This window comes from Eublepharis macularius, chromosome 9, assembly GCF_028583425.1.
Source record: "Eublepharis macularius isolate TG4126 chromosome 9, MPM_Emac_v1.0, whole genome shotgun sequence".
In the NCBI taxonomy this organism is placed as follows: domain Eukaryota; kingdom Metazoa; phylum Chordata; class Lepidosauria; order Squamata; family Eublepharidae; genus Eublepharis; species Eublepharis macularius.
Genome location: NC_072798.1, coordinates 13,864,283 through 13,883,952, shown reverse-complemented (window position 1 = coordinate 13,883,952; position 19,670 = coordinate 13,864,283). Strand labels below are relative to the sequence as shown.

The 19,670-nt window shown below is 45.8% G+C and overlaps 1 protein-coding gene across 2 annotated transcripts in view; it reads left to right on the top strand.

The window, feature by feature from the left end:
• SOX5 (SRY-box transcription factor 5) overlaps positions 1 to 18,461 on the top strand; it is a 609,684-nt gene extending 591,223 nt beyond the window's left edge. For both annotated transcript variants that reach the window (XM_054988760.1, XM_054988759.1), the window contains exons 13-15: positions 523 to 696; positions 7,532 to 7,748; positions 14,545 to 18,461. In XM_054988760.1, coding sequence (XP_054844735.1) covers positions 523 to 696; positions 7,532 to 7,748; positions 14,545 to 14,851 — 698 coding nt within the window. In that variant the 3' untranslated portion in view covers positions 14,852 to 18,461. The remainder of the gene's footprint in view (positions 1 to 522; positions 697 to 7,531; positions 7,749 to 14,544) is intronic.
• Positions 18,462 to 19,670: the final 1,209 nt, after the last annotated feature.

Genomic DNA, 19,670 nt, shown 5'->3' with positions numbered 1-19,670 from the left:
GCCACCCTGAACTACTGGGAGGAAAGTTAGGATAACAATGCAATAGCTGGAGAGTGGATGAACTGGTTCCCCAGCTTTCAAAAATAATGGGACATGAAGTCCTGATTCGACTCTCAGAGCTGCAAAGAGAGACAATCCTGAATATAATGCAAAGTCCATTTGAAAAAAAAAAGTCTTCTAATTGGTTGTTGTGGATTTTCCGGGCTGTATCGCCGTGGTCTTGGCATTGTTGTTCCTGACGTTTTGCCAGCAGCTGTGACTGGCATCTTCAGAGGTGTGGCACCAAAAGTCTTTTGGTGCTACACCTCTGAAGATGCCAGTCACAGCTGCTGACAAAACGTCAGGAACTACAATGCCAAGACCACGGCGATACAGCCTGGAAAATCCACAACAACCATCGTTCTCCAGCCGTGAAAGCCTTCGACAATATGTCTTCTAATTGCTGAGAAGGCCAATCTCCATCCCAAAACTGATTATTTCCTCTCCCTTTCCCTTCTTCTCTTTCTATCCACAACTGTTTAGGAAGTGCAGGGGTCTCAGAATCTCGAATCTACAGGGAATCCAGAGGACGTGGGAGCAATGAGCCCCATATCAAGCGCCCGATGAACGCCTTCATGGTGTGGGCTAAAGACGAACGACGAAAGATCCTGCAGGCCTTCCCTGACATGCACAACTCCAACATCAGCAAAATATTGGGTAAGAAAAAGAGAATGGGATGTACAGGACTCTTTGGCCATGAATGGCGATTTTTGGACCAAGTACCAGTTCTGATCCAAGGCTCCATCTCTGTGCAGAAGTTAATATGAGTCACTGGGAGGTTCAAGATGGCTTCTCAACCAAGTGTCCTGAGCTAGCCTATCTGCAGCTAGTTGTTGAGACCCAAACACAGCTGGGCTGCCCAGATGCCTTCTTTTCCCCTGCCAGATTGACCTGACTGGGAATTTGATTCCAGAAGAATGGAGGGGAACAGGATGGGGGCGAGAACAAGAAGGTGGTTCCTGGACTTTCTTGTTCCAGGAATCCAGTGATGACTTTTTCTCATTATCCGAGATTCGCTTGCTGGTCACATCCCATCCAGGCAATATTATGAAGTAGTTTTTGCCTGTGGATTGTCAGGCTCCTCTGCCTGGTATGCAAAAATTGAGTAGGGTAAAGCTTTTTTATTATTGCTACCCTGTTCTGTGCCAAGGAAAAAAATTCACCTGGTTGATTTCTGCATATCGGGCTACATAAAGGCTCCCTTCCCTTCTGTTTGCCATCTGCATTGTTCCTGACTCTCCTCCACCCTAAGAAGCATCCAGAACGATATGCAATGGACTGAATCAATAATGGTCACCAGCTGAAATTGCTTTAGAGAGGGAATCGATAAATTCAGAGCAGATAGGTCCATCGGTGGCTGTTACTCATAATGACTAAGTGGAGCCTCCATGTTCAGAGGCAGCGTACCTCTGAACATCAGTTGCTGGAGGTCAACAGAGCAGCTGTGGTCTCTGTGCTCAGTTTGCTGTGCTGGGCCATCTGGGTGGCCACTGTGGGAAACTGGAGATTGGACTGCCTTTGGTCTGATCAGGGATAGCTCCTCTTCAGCACAAGATCTTAGGTGTGCGAAAGTCTTCAGTTTAATGATTTTCAGTGCATCCATGATACCAATGGCAATGGCAAACCACCCCGTAACAAAAAGTCTGCCAAGAAAACATTGTGATGCGACATCCCCCCATGGGTCAGTAATGACTCGGTGCTTGCACCTTTACCTTTTAACATGAACAGCAAATAGCACACTGAAAAGAGGAATAAACCCAAACTTTCTCTCTGGCAAATAATCTGCTGTCTGCAAGGTGGGAGGGGTGAGCCAGCATCCAAAGGTAAGACCCCCCTCCCGCAGTCTGACATGATCTCATTCTGCTTATTTTGCATTATGGGTGGGATGCCTTAGTGGGATATTTTCTAAGGCGCTTTTGAGCCATTCGGTCTGCTTTTGCAGGCCGCATTCCAAATAGGTGTTACCAATGGCTAGGTCTGGGCCTTACGGTACCACAGGGTGTCATTGTGAGCTTGTTGTCGCTCACAAAGGCAAGAGGAGTGTACCATGGTCAGACTATATCGGTTGAAAGTTTCCCAGTACTGCAGAATTTGACCACCTACCTCTGCCCTCCCATTCTGGGTAACGTGCAGAAAAGTTCAGCCTGACCTGTGAAATTCGGCTCCTGCCAAGTTGCCTTTAAGGGCAAGATTTGTGCCTGCGATTGATTTCCCATTTTACCGAGACACAGCCCTTCGTATTACCTGTATAGGCAGGTAGGATGGCTTGAACAGGGCCCCTGGATTGATTAGATTAGCTAGAATAAAGTGCGATAAAGAGTCTGCATTTGTTCCAGTGATGATAAAACTTGCCTGGAAGGATTTAAGGCAGGTTATGTCTGTGAGATTAGGCCTACGAGGCAAGAAGTTTGGCTCAGTCGTTGGATTTAAGAGTGGTCCTCCTGATTAAACTTGCCTTTAAGTAATCATCTTCAGAAACTGGTCCAATCACTGCAAAAGTCCCCCCCCCGACACACACACACACCTGACTCCTCTTCATACAGAAAGTACAAAGGATGCGCCATGTTTCCTCCCATCGCCACTGATTGTTTTGGATAACAACTCTCCGACAGCACAGCACACTGCTAATTCATTCCGCTTAAAATAGGCGCTTGAGCCGGGCTGACATTTCACTTGGTCTCTGGGGGATCTGCGTTGACATTTTAAAGGGCTTCTAAGCATTTTATAATACCCTCCAAATCTGGTTTTAATAAGCCATTTCGGCTGAAATTTTTAACATAAGGGATCGCCTTTTACTGTTTAGCACTAGATGGGGCCAGTGCCGGGGGAGGGCATATCGGGGCATCTTTTTCTGATTAAATATACAGTAGGTGGAGTGCAATGTGCAAATCCGTTCCAGATTCTCACCGAGATGACTGTCTGACTTTGTTCCTAAATGCCTTGCGCTACAGTAGTGGTGAAATTCGAAAGTGAGCAAGAAATTTTTTTTCTTTGAAACATCAGAGAAATTGGGGAGGAGGGAGATATTCCCCTCCTCTGCAGTAAAAAGGGGTTAGACACTTGCCTTCTTCCTGACAGAAACACGGCAGAGGTCCCTTCTGAGTTCTCAAAGGCCGGTTTTTTAACTTAGCAGGGAGCCCTCTGCTAACTAGGCAAAGGAGAATGAGTAGACACTTACATAGTGACCAGGTATTTTGGTCTCCTTGCAAGGCAAGACGATTGCCCACATTTTCCTTCCTTCCTTCCTTCCATTACATTACATGTCAGATATCTGAAATATCACGGACAGTGGGTTAAATGAGGTTGTTCTTCAAGTGGTGCGTGTGTGCGCCAGACATTTGGGTTAGTCAGTTCAGAAGAGTATCCTTTCTGGTATTGCTGGCTCTCTAGAGATTAGATTTTTTGATGGTTTTTTTTCTAAAACCATTTTTTAGAAAGTACCAATGCATGGATTTGTTAGCAAAGTCATCTGCGCACACGTTTATCATCCATCTGTTCATTGCTATGTAAACTCGTGCTGCTGGATTTATTTATTTTTTTCCAAAAAGGAAAAAAGAAAGACAGACTTGCGAAGAAGCCGTGGGTTATTTCTCCCTTCCCCCCCACCCCAGAGCGCTTGAATATCTCCATTTGTTTTCCCTCTTAAGCGGAAAGATTTTCTTTGCATAACTTACAGCTAATTAAAGAAATGGATTTTCCATATTCAGAGATTTTAGTAAGGGCAAAGGAAATGTATGAGAAAGGGGACTTGGGCCATGGTTCTGTGGCAGAGCATCCGCTTAGCATGCAGGTCCCAGGTTCAATCCCCAGTATATCCAGGTAAATGGACCTGGCAGGAGGTAATGGGAAAGACCTCTGCCTGAGACCCTGGAGAACCGACCACCGTACTGAACCACAGTACTGAGTTTGATGGACCAAGGGTCTGATTCACTATAAAGCACGCTCATGTGTTCATGCAGGTCTGTGGCTGGAAGTTGCACCCCCTGTAGGATTTGTTGTTGATTTAATCCAAAGAACTGTGAGCAGCCAATGGCAAAGGTGCATTCATGCTATTCTACAAATATTTGCATGGCGGCTGCACATTCATTCATGCATTGCAATTATGGGCTACGGTTGAATCCAACCCATGGTAGAAAAGGGAGGAGGGGTTCTCCATGATCACCCAAAAGGTAATTCTGGGACAGGCATGGACAAAAGCCATGGGGGACAGGGTCCGTAGTATTGGGCATGTGAGTGGGACAGCGGGCTGGATCCAATCCTAATTCTGTAGCTGCCTTCATGCTTCCATTTGCAGAATATGTTGTGCCTGTGGAAGAGCATCAGGGATTTGTTTCGCTTGTTAATACAGCGCTTCTAGTGCAAGGCGTCGAACAATCCTTCCATGAGCATAACATGCTTTCTGTGTGCAGAAGGGCACCTTTGGGATCCAACCCATTATCATAATTAGTTAACCTTGATTCTCTAGCCCCGTCAGTGTACCTGGTCACTGCCCCAAGGCACTTGCAGCTTACACAGACTAACACAGATGATTTGCCGTCGCCTGCCTCTGCATAGCATCCCTGGTCTTCATTGGAGGTCTCCCATCCAATTGCTAACCAAGGCTGACCCTGCTTAGCTTCTGAGATCTGATGAGAGTGGGCTACATCATGCCACCTTCCCTCCAGCTGTACCTAAAAGGAAAAGACAGTGGGTTGGATCCAGTCTAAAATCTCTGTACAAGGAATCATGTCTTCCTCACCTCCTCCCTCCTACTACAGCCAAAAACGTCCCATGAAATGCTGCTCCTAGGGGGAGCAGCAAAATTCACCCCCTCCCCATATGTGCAGGTCTTTCTGGTGGGATCCAAGGCAGCGTGTTCACATGTGCCCGTATATTGCTTTCTCCTTGTGGTCCTCTGCTAGGTTTCTAATGTAAGAAAGGGCACATCGCATCACCAACATAAGATGACCAAATAAATATAGTAATGATAGATAATTGCTTTTTAGTGTGCTTAGGAGGGAGGAGGGAAGGGAAATGTTTAGGAAAGATGTAAGCTGTTTGTGTATTAATGGCTGTCTAGGGGGTATGATGATCTAGCCATGTTACGTGTGACAGAATAAGCTAATAGCAGCATGGAAGAAAGAAAACACCGTCTCCCCAACTATGACTAGATCAGCCCCCACAATGTCCTTGTGACATTTTCCCAACTGGATAACAGGAATACTTTCCATCCAACTTCGGTGCTTTTTTTTAAAAAAGTCAATCTCTTCTCCGTTTCCCCACATGGACTGAGCACTCTGTGGCTCAACTGAGTAATAGCCCATTGGGTCATTTCTTTTCTTTCCACTCTCCCCCCTCCCCAGTTTTCCAACCCAAATTTATGAGTGTCATGGGCATTTTTAAAGAACAAAATCTCCCCACCCAGTTCCGCTAGGGAAAGCAATCTAGGAAGCAAATGGACATTGTCCTTTCTGTTGTAATTTTTTTTTTTCGGAAGTATTAGCAAACCTTCGCTTGGGTCTTTCTTGCTTACACTGCAAAGGCGAGTCATTCCCTCAAGAGCCATAATTTTAACCACTTCTGTCTTCTGTGCATTCAGATGAAGGCAAGAGACCAGTTGAAGCAAATGTATATTTTAATAAAACGCAGGATTACAAATAGTGTTTCATGTAGGTTAGGAGGACCCAAGGTGATAGTACTGTATGTGTGGTTGGATTTGGTGGCAGAGCATCTGCTTTTTATGCAGAAGGGACCCAGTGCGGTCCTTGGCTTCTCCAGTTAGAAAGATTAACTACTGGATGATGGAAAAGACCTTTGCGAGAGACGGCTGGTTAGAATAGACAAGACAGTGCAACTCTAAGCAGAGCGAGTCCAGTCAAAGCCCATTTATTTCAATTGACTTAGACTGGAGTAACTCCATTTAGGATTGCAGTGTCACTTGAATAGGATAAGGTCGTGTCATGTGATGCTGTACCAAAACAGATCACACATCCATCTGTTTTCTCTTCTGATGACCAAAACTTTCCAGTATCTCGGACAAAGATCTTTCCCAGTGCCTGCTTTCTGAGACTCCTTTTAGGTAGAGGTACCAGGATTGAACCTGGGATTTTCTGCATGCAGAACAAGCGTTCCACCATTAAGCTCCAGCATCTCCCCAAAGGCTTCCTCAGCTTGGCATCCAACCTGGTTCCTATTGGTTGACAGCACTGCATGCTGATCCCTGGCGAGAAGTGAACTGTTACTAAATGATGTGGCTGAAGAGGTTGACTAGTTGATTAGGGGTCATCGGTGCATGTTAAGCAAAAGAAGGGTCCTGGCCAAGGAGCTCACAGGCTGAATCAATGAGGGAGGGGCAGAAGAAAGGGGTGTTAACAGTGGCGAATAAGATCGAGAGAAGAGAGAAAAGCAAGGGTACCAAAATGTGCATGCTGAGACACTATCTGTACCTATTTTGATTTACACGGTTGCTCCTGTAGCAGTCAGGATTGGTATTATGTCTTCTCAGCATGTGATCCTTCTAATGCGGTTAAGATGGCTGGCATAACACACAAGTGACTTACATTCTATTTGATTTTGTAGAGGAAGGGGGGGTCAGGAAGTCCTTAGGCCTATCTCTTCATCATACAAAAGGATCATCGTTCTACAACCCCTCCCCCTCAAAGATCAACTCTCAAAGCCCAGCATCTCCACTGGGTACAAAGCAGACAGTCGGTGTCCTGAAAAAGGGATTGAGCAATAAAGCAGAGGATTCCACCTGGGGTTCCAGGGGGGGGGGGTTGCACTTGACATGAAAAGCATCAGTTGGCGGTGCTGTCAATGACTCCTTTAGCACCATCAAGGACCACAACGCATTCCCCTTTTGGCATATTATGATTAAAATCTTGGCAGGGCCATCCAGATAGTGGCCAAACCCCTGGTGCAGGAGGGGGACTCCCCCACCCCAAACGCTCCTGGCCCGCCACCGCTCCAAACAGTGGTGAGAGAAAATGGCAGTGGTGCTGGCATGACAACATCACGTCCATGGAAAACACAGAAGTGCCTGTGGACAGCTCTAAGAACGGCTGGCGATTCCTAGAGCTACCCACAATCACTTTCAGGTTTTCTCAGGAAGTGACGCCATCACTCTGGCAGCTTCCACCATGCCCCCCTCCTGGGCCGTTTGCACACTTCTCACCTTCATCTAGAATGCTGTGCAACATCACGAAAAAAACATGGAAGATAGCACAAAACTCGTGTGAGAAGACGCTATCTTCTGTGTTTTTTTTCACGACATTGCACAGCGTTCCGGATGAAGGTGAGTAGTGTGCAAACGGCCCTGGTGGTTGTCACACTCTGCCTGGCAACCCGAGCCATCTGGGACCTGAATTATGTCGGCAGGCCACCCCTCGGCCACCCGTGAAGCTGCTCTGGGATCAGCAAGTTGTTATGGCAGTGGTTTTGGCGACTCTCTGCCTTCCCAAAAAGAAGATCACGTCTCACTCTTTCTCTCACTTTTCACTCTTTCTCGTGACAGGCTCTCGTTGGAAAGCTATGACGAACCTTGAGAAGCAGCCGTACTACGAAGAGCAAGCCCGCCTCAGCAAGCAGCACCTGGAGAAGTACCCAGACTACAAGTACAAGCCCAGGCCGAAGCGCACCTGCTTAGTGGACGGGAAGAAGTTACGGATCGGGGAATACAAGGCAATCATGCGCAACAGGCGTCAGGAGATGAGGCAGTATTTCAATGTCGGGTATAGGCCCTATTGTATTTTTGTGATAGATGAGCTGGATTATTACGGTTGCTGTTTTTGTTATTATTTTACTTCCTTTTTTCTCTATTTTTCTCCCAGTTGGGACCCATAGCTGCTTACATCATTCTCCCTTTCTCCATTTTATAACAACAACAACAAAATTTCAGTCAAAATGGCTTATTAAAACCAGATTTGGAAGGTATTATAAACATTTGATTTATATATCTCCCTTCAGGGCAACTTAACGCCCACTCAGAGCAGTTTACAAAGTGTGTTGTTATTATCCTCACAACAATAATCACCCTGTGAGGTGAGTGGGGCTGAGAGAGCTCCGGAGAGCTGTGATTGACCCTAGGTCACCCAGTTGGCTTCAAGCAGAAGTGTGGGGAATCAAACCCAGTTTTCCAGATTACAGTCCTGCCTGAGGTAAGATGATGCTGGGTCATGGAGCAACTTGCCTAGGCGGAAACTCTAAAGAGTCTGGGGCTCTTCAGTTAGGAAAAAAGGCAACTATGGAGGAGGGCATGACAGAGGTTTATGGGATGATGCATGAGGCAAAAATAACACACACACACCCTCTTCTATAACAGTAGAACTCAGGGGTACCCGACGAAGTTGATGGGCATTAGATTCAGAATGCACAAAAGGAAATTCTTCATTCAGTGAGTAAATAAATTCTGGAACTTGATGCCATTGGATAGCCACTAGCGTACATGGCTTTGAAAGAGGATTAGACAGATTCGTGGAGGATGTGTCTGTCAAATAACTATTAGCCATGGTAACTAAAGGGAATCTCTACTTCTCGAAGCCAGTGCTAGAAGGCAGCGTCAGAGGAAGCCCTCTTTATTGGCCCTTCAGAGACTGGTTAGCCTCTGTGAGAAACATGATGCCCAGCTAGATGAACCACTGCTGTGATCCAACAGGGCTCTTCTTATATTGATATAAATTGATAGAACCCTGTGTTACAACGGTTACCGTTTTGCCATTTGAGAAAATAAAACTGACCCAAATGATCTTAACGCTTCTTCCAAAGGCAAGAGGTTTGTTTTTCCTAAGCTGGTAGCTGAACAAAATATTTATTAGAAAATACATATAGCCCCACTCTTCTGAATAAAGCTGCTCCCGTCAGAATAAAATGGTTAAAAATCACTAACACATTTTAAACGAAGCGAGTAATCAGTAAAATATTTGGGGGAGATTTTTAAATAAGCAAGTCCCAGAACACAATCAGCAAACGATCCTATTAACCAAGGCCCAGAGGATCTTACAACCGAGAGCAGAGTGAAATATAAAATCCTTACCCAGATCCAAAATACTAACAATAACGGTGCTGGGTAGATACTTGAAGAAAAAATGTTCCGGCGATGGCAAAACTGCCTTTGAAAGGCCTTATCCCTGTTCCCCTCTCGCTTCACCTCTGTTGCCAGGGTTACCCAGAGATGCTTCTGAAGAGGTTCTCTGTGAAGTTCATTCAGAAAAAAAATACCCTTCAGATAGCTCTGAATATTTAGAGCTTTCTCAGTTGAGAAATCGGATGAAAAATTAGTGCATATACATTGTTTCTGTTTTCAAAGTATTAACTTGTAGACCTTAACAGCAGCCTTCTAAGGCCTAAGGCCAATCTATCCCCATGCCTGTGTGGTGCAGAGGTGAGAGTGTCAGAACAGAATCTGAGAGATCCAGGTTTGAATCCCCACTCTACCATGGAACCTTGCTGGGTGACCTTGGGCCATTCTCACCCACTCTCAGGCTAACCTACCTCACCGGGTTGTTGTGAAGATAAAACTGAGGAGAGGAGAATTACATGAGCTGCTTTGGGTCCCCATTGGGGTATAATTGAAACAAACAAACAAACAAATAACAACAATATTTGATTTATATACTGCCCTTCAAGACTACTTAATGCCCACTCAGAGCAGTTTACAAAGTATGTCATTATTATCCCCACAACAATAACCCTGTGAGGAGAGTGGGGCTGAGAGAGCTCTGAGAGAGCTGTGACTGATCCAAGGTCACCCAGGTGGCTTCAAGCAGAGGACTGGCTCTCTTTCATCTCTTCACTTACATCTCTTTCCAAATTTATGATACACCAGCTCCCTAATTCAAATGCGTGACCTGACTCAGTTGAAGTCCTTCTGAAGTCCCCTAGTTTGCAACGTGAGATTTAAATGCAGGTCTAAATCTCTCTCCTGGTGAAAATGAGGAGGCTTAAACAGGCTTCCCTTCAGCTGGACAAAGACCAACATTTTTGGAACGACTGGCGGCTGTCTTGAGTCTGGTTAATGGACGTCAGTAATGCTGAACAGAGATGCATCTGTCCAGCTACTGCTGAGTGTCATCGGGCCTTTCTCTTTTCAAAGAAGGAAGAAAGAAAACCCGCGACTGTGTGTATTGTAATATTAAGCCGCTCAGGCCCAGAAATCTGAGCCGCTTAACCCTGTGGTGTTGGCAAGTCCAGCGATCCCACTGGTGAACGCTGAAACAAACACAGGGAAGTCAGCCAGCAGTTGGCATCAAGAGATTAAAAAGAGAAGGAGGAGGACCTTTTGGAGGAAGAATAGGGCAGCGTCAAAGCCTCCCAAATTCCACTTATCTCGCCAACACCGATGCTTGACAATGTGCATGAAGAAGAAAAAAATTAACCTTGCCGGATTGGAAATGTTATTCAGCTTTCTTAATCAGGTGGCCAGATTCTCTCTTAGGGAAGGGGGGGGAAGGGGGGAAGGTGAGGCATTTTTGTCCATGGGTTGTAAAACGGTATCGCACATGAAGAGGCTGGGCTTGGGTTCACGAAACAAAGGGCAGAATATTTGTCCAGATGTAACAGTAAGCAGATCGAAACCCTTCTAAATCCACCCAAATCAGTACGCTTAGAAGGGCAAAACTGTTTAGGATTGCAATGGGATGATGTGAGCCTATGCAGAATGAGAGGCTCTCTATTTAGGTCCCAGCGTGATCCCATCTGCCCTCCAAGTTTCTCAGGATAGCATGCAGCGCGTAGCTCCTGCTTCTATCTGGCTTCAAGACAAGTGCCTGCGTCGTGCTTTGAGTTTTGATAAGCTACAGTTAGTCTGAATATTCTTGGCCATGTTATCTCCCCTTTTTTAGGTTGACAACCATCCTTAGAGGTAGATTATGCTGAGAGTAATATGCCCAAAGTCTTGCCGTGAACTTTGTGGCAGCAGCAGGATTTGAACGCAGTTCTGTTGTAACACCACTGCATCATACTGATCCTGGACTGATTTCAGTGGGCGCACTTCTTACATTCAGTCAGCCTGCACTCTTAATCAAGGAGAATCAATGGGACTTCTGAATACCCTTGGTGAGGGAGGGAGTAGGGGGTGATGCATAGATGCCTTTGCACATTGCTATCCAATTTTTCAGGCTAGCACTGGGCTAGACTTTCCTGAGTGAGGGGCTGCCAGGTGGAGGGAATAAGGTTGCCAGCCAGTGGACCAGGGAGGCAGCAACCTGGTAAGGCGCTATTGTGTCGACAGCATGATATTTTACCATAGATTTTCCACTGAATCCTAGAGCAGCGTGACATCCCTTCTGGGTTCCCTCCCAGAAAGGATGTCATGCTGATGATACAACTGCAATATTTTCTGCATTTCTCCCCCTGCTGGCCCACTGAGCAACAACAGGGGCTGGGGGGTTGCTGGTTGGAGGTCTTCCGCTATTGCAAGAGACCTAACAAACCTAGGAGGGAAAGGAAGCTGGAGATGGTGACAAATGGAAATTAGGTTGCCTGGTGGGTGGGTAGAAGAGAAGGAAGAAGGAAAGGGGGAGATGCTATGGAGGCTTTCACAAAAGAAAAAGAGGAATCAGTAGGGGAAAGGAAAATGAGATTATCTCCCACAAGTCTTGGGGGGGGTCCTCCCTTGTACATATATAAAATAATGCAGGGCCATTATCCCAATGAGAATTACACCCTTCTAAGCCCACTTACTTCAGTGGATTTAGAAGGGAGTAACTCTGCTTTAGGATTAACCTATAGGATTTTTCCTCCATGGTGAGAACAATCTTTTTCCCTCTCTCATAATCTCTGTATAGCTGTCAAAGTGCCAGTGATGGATCAGGGCTAGAGGAAAGAGGGAGTCATTCCAAGCTCAAAGGGATAATAATCTATACACATCCAAAGCTGGCAATCTTCTGAGATCTGAGATGGCCCCAGTTCATCAGTCCTCACACATACTGGTTTGAATCCCACCACTGCCGTGAGCTCGCAGGTGCCCTTGGGCAAGCCACTCCTCTCAGCCCCAGCTCTCCAGCTGTATTGTGAGGATAATAATAACACTGGTATTGTTCACTGCTCTGAGTGAGCGCTAATCTATCTAGAAGAGCAGTATATAAGCACACTGTTGTTGTTGTTGTTGTTGCATGTGATGCCCTTTGTGTCAATGGCTGGGTAATGTTCTGTTTCTCTACTGGGGAGTGCAGAAGAAGATAAATTCTACCGATCCCACACACACACCGAATGAGACAATTTGTCTTGTTACATAGGTTTGAACAGCTACTTGTTCTTGATTACAAAAAGAGCGACTTAAAAATGTGGCGAGAGTCGGAAAGCCAATGTTGCCTTTAAACCTTAAAGGATGGATTGTGAAAAACCAGAGCAGGCTCAGAATTAAGCATGCTCTTCTCCAGGGATTCTCCTCCTGTCTCCTGTGGCGAGGCTTTGAGGGGCAGATGGACACACCTCTGATGCCATTACAATATGAAGCATGTTGTGCACAATATTATCGCAATCGTATTATTCCATGCTGCAAGACGACAAAAGGCGCATCAGCACTAAACCTCTAGGCTTGCAGGGACCCCAGAGCGTCTTGGGGAGATAAACACAGCTAGTGTTCCAAGATTTGGGGGAAGGAATTTGAAAGGCCTAAAATAACTCAGATCTTTAATACATTGGCCTGATGTTTCCAAGCCTTCCATATCCATAGAACGCTGTTGTTGTTGTTTTGAATGAATGAATGCTTAGAGTGGAACATTTTTCCCACGTAAACTGGCAACAGAACGTTACAATACATGGCGGTTTCTGAATTTATCATCATCCCAAGTTCTTCCAGAATTCTGAACTTCTTGTTTCCAAAATGAAACTGATTAATTACAGAATTCTCCATAGTTCCATTAAAAAAAAAATTCCAAATGTGGTATAGAGCACTATTCATGTAGAATTTACCACGACTCTCAGTTCCTTTCCGTCCTTTCCCCTTCTGTGTTGCCAACGTGCCTGTGTGCACTCATTTAACATTACAAAAGGGCAATTGTGATGCATGCGGTTGTATTAAGACTCTCATTAGGATGTCGTCTAACCGTGTGTCAGGCTACCTGTTCACAACAATGACATCTAAAAAATAAAAATCTTGATACACTGATATTTTGGCAATATTTTATCAGTGCAACGTGCATCAGTGACATAAAGAAGAAAAAAAGGTGCCAATGAATCAAAGAAATCTAACTCTGCAGTAAATTGCAAACCCAGATTTAAATTTAAAAATACTGTTTAAATTAAGGCAGCGTGGATCTTAGTGCAGAGTGAAATTTCAGAATAGTGATGCAACTCCCCTCATCAATGTTACCAAAAAGAATTGATCCATGTCTCTTTGATATTCAGAGACCAAGCAAAGTATTGGGTTAGATCCCACAGAGGTGTTCCACTGGGTTTGGTCCTTGCTTCTGACACAAGAGCCTAATATAAGAAGCTCATTTAGATCCCAGCTGGGCTGGTTTCAGGTCACCACGATGTGTGACCCTACCCACACCTCCCTTGCCCCACCTCCGTGTATACTTCTCCCATGTGTTTGTGATCTACCATCCCCCGCACTTCCAGCAACCTGCACAACCCACATGTCCTTTCTTCCACAACACAAGATGGTGTGCAGTTGGGAATGCCTCTTCCATGGCTTTTAGAAGTGCAAATATTGTGCACTGGGAAGCAGATGCAGCCAAGCACATGAGCAGTGGAGCACTCACGAATGAGCATGCAGGAGAAGGGTGCACCAGTGGGAGATAAGCAGCAGTGGGCCCCACTAGAAGCTCTGGGCCCTGGCAGCTGCCACCACCTCAGATTATGCTGATGTTGAAATTTGTAAACATACAAATTTTAATTGTGGCCAGGGCTCATTTCGAGGGGGAACGCGCAGGAACATAGTTCCGGCAGTTCCCCAAAGAGGTCACATGTCAGGTGGCCCCACCCACCTGACTCTCAGCCATTTTAGGCCCGTTTCATCCTGGATTGGGGCCGAAATGGCCCAGATCGGGCCTCTGACGGGTGGTGGATCACTCTCCTGCTCAGCAGTGGCCTGATACAGACCATTTTGGGCCCCTTTTCAGCCATTTTCAGCCCCTTTTTGCCATTTTGGGCCCAATTTCGGCCCTGAATGGCCAGGATTGGGTCCAAAACAGCCAGGATAGGTGATGTCAGAGGGTGTGGCACATGCAAATCAGTTATGCCAATGAAACATTTCTGGCGATGTCAAGGGGCGTGGCATATGCTGATGAGTTATGCTAATGAGTTATGCTAATGAGTTCCTCCAGCTCTTTTTCTACAAAATGACCCGTGATTGTGGGTATAAAATTATTGTTGGGGGAAAATGCAGTGGGAGATGGGGTTGAAATACTATAGAACAATCAACATTTATTACAGGTGAGTATACGGAGTATGAATTAGCAAGTGTCATGGGAAGAAGTTGTACATATTTTTATGCTCCGTTTGGATAGGAGGGCCTCAAGAGGACACACGCCTTTCCCGTTGGCTAACCCATTCCTGTATTGTTGCATTTCCCACCAACAGACAGCAAGCACAGATCCCTATTGCGACAGCTGGCGTCGTCTACCCAGGAGCCATTGCCATGGCAGGAATGCCCTCGCCACATCTGCCCTCGGAGCACTCGAGTGTGTCAAGCAGCCCGGAGCCGGGGATGCCGGTTATCCAGAGCACTTACGGCATCAAAAGTGAGGAGCCGTCCCATGTCAAAGAGGAGATGCAGACCGATGACATCAACGGGGAAATGTACGATGAATACGACGAAGAGGAGGACGACCCCGATGTGGACTACGGCAGTGACAGTGAAAACCACATTGCGGGGCAAGCCAACTGATAAGGGGTCCTGAGCCTCAAAGTTGACCTTGGAGGACTTCATTGGAAAGCCCCAGCTGGTTTCTCCCCCAGTGGCCAAGCACACAAACTTCAATCCTTGTATGCTGACTGTTACTTAAAACTTTTAGTCTTAACTAGTTTGGGGACATCAGCTGATGAACAGACAATGGCCCGCATTGAAAACTTTTAAAAAGCAAAGAATTTTTTTTAAAAAAGAGAGACAACGGCTCAGAGGAAGAAACCATGACAAAGAAGACGACAATGACAAAAAAAAGAGGACGAAATAAGCTATGGGTAACATAATGCCAGTAATTCAGCTGCTATACCCAAGCACTGAAGTCTTACCCGTTCAACCTTTTATTATTATTTTTTTTTCAAATAAACTTTATGGCTGTTTGTTCTACAATGTTCTAGAAAATTCTCACTCAGGTACACAGTGCCAACAAGTGGCTTGTGAATGTGTTCTGTTGTTTTGTGCTACAGTTTAAAGGAAAAAAAATAAGATTTTTTTTGAGGGGGCGGGAGGGGGGTAATGCACCTGACAGAGAAAAACAAAAGAGATGATAAAAGTTCCTTATACTTCCCCCTCCAAACTTTCCCCTTTCTTTTCATTTTTTTTTCTTTCCCAAATTAGGATTCAAGGCCCTTGTACATCTGGTTGGGACGTGGGGGCAGAATCAGTTTTGTTCCGTGTGGCATTCTCATTCCTCAGTGGTACTGCTCGGTGGCAAGCAGGAGGTTTAAGTGTATAACAGTGATCCAGTTATGTGGCAGACCACAATAAACCTCTGCCCAGTTTTACAGTATCATGGCCCACACATTGCAAACATAGGATGCTGTCTTATACGAAACCGGGAGACTGGTCCCCCTAACCCCTACCTGCACACTTGCGCATCAGCTCCCCAGGGTCTCAGGCAGAAGTCTTCTCTGCCTTTCCCAACTTGAGGTCCTTTCAAGTACTGGAGATGCCATGGATTGTATCTCAGACATTCTACATGCGAGGCATGTGCTGTGCCCAAAAGGTAGTCACGTGTCTTTACACACACCCTCTCTTCCGTATTAGTCTCAATTCATTCTTCATTACTTGCCACTAGAGATGGGCACGAACCAGGCCGGTTCATGGTTCGCGAACCACGGTTCGTCAGATCCCATTTCTGACTAACCGCCACAAACTTTTCGGCTGGTGCGTTTGGTTCATTTTTTGATTCGTCAATGCAGACAGCCTGGTGCCAATCAATCAGTTTCCTAGGCAACAGGGGATGGACTTCCTACAGACCTTCTGCTGAGCCGGAAGTTAACTTCTGCTGGCCCGGAAGTGATGATTTTCTGACCTGGATGTGACATTTTCACAAACCAAATGAACTGGTTCGCAAACCAGGGGCAGGTTCACGAAAGTTCATGGTTTGTGAAATTTGACAAACCACGAACCACATGGTTCGGTTTTTTCCCAGTTCGTGCCCATCTCTACTTGCCACTGGGCAGGAGCAGCGAGGAGACTCACAGGCCATCCTTTCCATGACGAAGAGTAAGAATCGTAGCATGAACTGCCACATGGGCCTCGACTGGGTGTAATGTTTTGTTACCCGCCACACCTCCCAACAATCAGACCCATCCTTCCTAAATAGGATCTCTTTTCATCAATTGCACACCAGATGTAGTCTTTGAGCAAGTGCCAAATTTGTACTAATGTGCGGAACTACTTCCATTTCATGTGTGTCTGCGTCCCCCGGTCGGTTGCCTTTTCTTGATTTGTTTCATCTTCAGTCTTACATTAGGGCAGTGATGTTGTCTTAGACAATCCCTTGAAACACCTGACTACCAGCAGCTGGTGAGATTATTAATTTTTTTTTTAACTTTAAAGGAAACTGTAGATGCTGTTCTCAGGTGACAGAGAGAGAGAGAAGAAATTTAGTTTAAAAATTATTTTATGATCTTGGAGTTGTGTGTGTATGTGCGCGGGTGAGCATGAATGTGTGTTTATGGTACTAATAAGAATTAATATTGGATCATTGGAAAGGAAAAAAGTATTGCATTGGATAATAATCTTACCGTATATTTTCAGACCAGTGCGTTAGCCTCACTAAAACCAATGGATCTATATCAGTTTAAATCAAAACATTTTGGCATAAGGAGTCCGTAGTTCAGGCTGCCAGATGGCAGTCCACAGCTGATTGCAGAGTTGATTGTGACTCTTTCAGAATAAGTGGCTCTTGGATTGCAGCCTGATGTTCCTCCTAACCCGAAAAACTGGATTGGAGCAACAGTGGGGCAGGCTAATGTACTTGCAGTAAGCTCCTAGGTGATGCTTGTGAGAGAGCTTTGTTCTGCTGTTCTGTGCACTAGTATTAATCCCATTGGAAGCGTTTAAGATGGCAGGTCAATTGCATAGACGTAGACGAAGCTGCGTGTGATTCCGCTAAAATGGAGAATGTAGCATTGGGTGCACAGATCAGTGTCATGAGAATCCCAGCTTTCACTCGTTCTTTCCGTCCTTACAGTTTCAAAGATAGGCCAGTATAATTGCATGGGCAATGCCTGGCACAGCCATAGGAACATAGACGGTTTGCTAAATAATATGTTCAGCTGTCCAGAGGGGATCATTCTAGATGGGTAACCACATTAGTCTACAACAGCAGAATTGAACAGGAGACAAACATTTATTCCAGCTTAAGCTTTCATGTGTTAGAACTCGCTTCCTTGGATGGATTGGTGTGTAATACCAGATGAGATGTACACTTCGTGCATTTGATGAAGTGATCTCCGCGTCTCAAAAACCTGCCAGAATAAATGGTGTTAATCTTTGTCAATCTGCTCCTGTATCAGTCTAGAGATGAGGCTGTCTACCCTATGACCAGAAGAAGCGAATGTGTCAGTAAACACATGCGGGTAAATGATATAAAGTAAGAGAAACTACAGAAATGTTCATACTTTGCATTGCTTCTGCAACTGGCAGGATTTGGGTTACTCTGGTGCAGAATTTTTTAGTTTCTTGCCGACTACATGTAGCCAGGCATGCCACCTCCCCTGCTGGCAGCCAGTGGGTGCTTCCCACTGCCCGTCAGCTGGCCAGCAGGAGAAAAATGGTGGGGAATTTCAGCAGGCTTCCTAAATGCTGACATCATTCCGCATGCATCCAGAAGCATTATCAGCGCATCGCTGAATGATGCTGAGGATGTTCTGGTATGGCCCAAATACCAGAGCTACCAGTAGCACCCGGCAACATGCTGACATCACTTCTGGGCACATGGAGAAGTGACATCACTGTGTTTCCGATGATGTAATGATGTCAACCGCAAGCCCCTGACCAATAAGTCCCCACGTCCCACCAGTCGCCAGGGCAAACCTGGCAACCCTAAATTAGCCCCATAGACACAAGTGAAGGGGACATACTCAGTACTGAAGAATTCCAGAATTCAAAACTCATCTACTTTGGAAAGCCTCTGTTATAATCAGGGTTCCCAGATCCTCCCAACCTTCAGCAAGGGTGAGGAGTGCAGGGGCCGGGTGGTGACTGGTGCTTACTTGTGCACATGCGCCCACGTCCCCAAACAATGACATCATCCAGGGCTTTTTTTCAGCTGGAACGTGGTGGAATGGAGTTCCAGAACCTCTTGAAAATTGTCACATGGCTGGTGGCCCCACCCCCTGATCTCCAGACAGAGGGGAGTTTAGATTGCCCTCTGTGCCGCCGAGCGGCGTGGAGGGCAATCTAAACTCCCCTCTGTCTGGAGATCAGGGGGCGGGGCCACCTGCCATGTGACCATTTTCTCCAAGGGCAACCCACTGAGTTCCACCACCTCTTTTCCCAGAAAAAAAGCCCTGACATCATCTCCGGCACAACCCGGAAGTGAAGAGTCATGCCTGGGCCAATTCAGTAAAATTCAATCAAAAATTCAGGTTTGGGGGCCATTTTTTAACTGAATTATCTCTGGTGCAATCTGTCACTTCTGAGTCATACCGGTAAAGCCATCATCAGGCCCATACCTTTCTGAATTTGAGCCCAGGCGATAATCAGTTACTTCTGGAAAGCCTTCCCTGTTGATCCCCTCTTCCTCCTTCAGTGGAGAGAAGAAAATTGACAACAATTAATTCTTATTACAGAGGTAGACATTATACTTCTCTGACCTATTTAGATCATTTTTTCCCATTGGACTGTATGAAATTTGTAGTTTCCTCCAGATTAAACTTGGGAGGAGAGGAAACCACACATCCCATGGTTCCCAGCTTGAAAGGAAGATATTGGCATTTCAAGGTAAAGAGGAGTTAGACCTAGCATGCCCTCCCTGTTACGTGTTAGTCATTAGATGCTGCCTAAGTATACGTGACTGGGTTTGCTGAACTTGGAGATTCATCTCAGCTCTCTAAGTACCAGTCAAAATGCAATGAAGACATCACATGCTTTTATTCCTGATCATGTGATTGCACCAGGGCTTTTTTTCAGCGGGAACGTGGTGGAACAGAGTTCCGGAACCTCTTGAAAATGGTCACATGGCTGGTGGCCCCACCCCCTGATCTCCAGACAGAGGGGTGGAGCAGTGCGGAGGGTCATCTAAACTCCCCTCTGTCTGGAGATCAGGGGGCGGGGCCACCAGCCAAGTGACCATTTTCTACGAGGGCAACCCACTGAGTTCCACCACCTCTTTTCTCAGAAAAAAAGCCCTGGATTGCACAATGCTTCTTGACTCTCTTCTCGGTGTGTGAACTTCTTTGACAAGCATTGTGTAGAGTATTAACGAGATAGGTGGTGTTGGAGCAGAATGGTCTCTACAGTCCTGAAAATAATTGGTCATAATCAGTGGTTTACAATGTAAGTGCCTGAT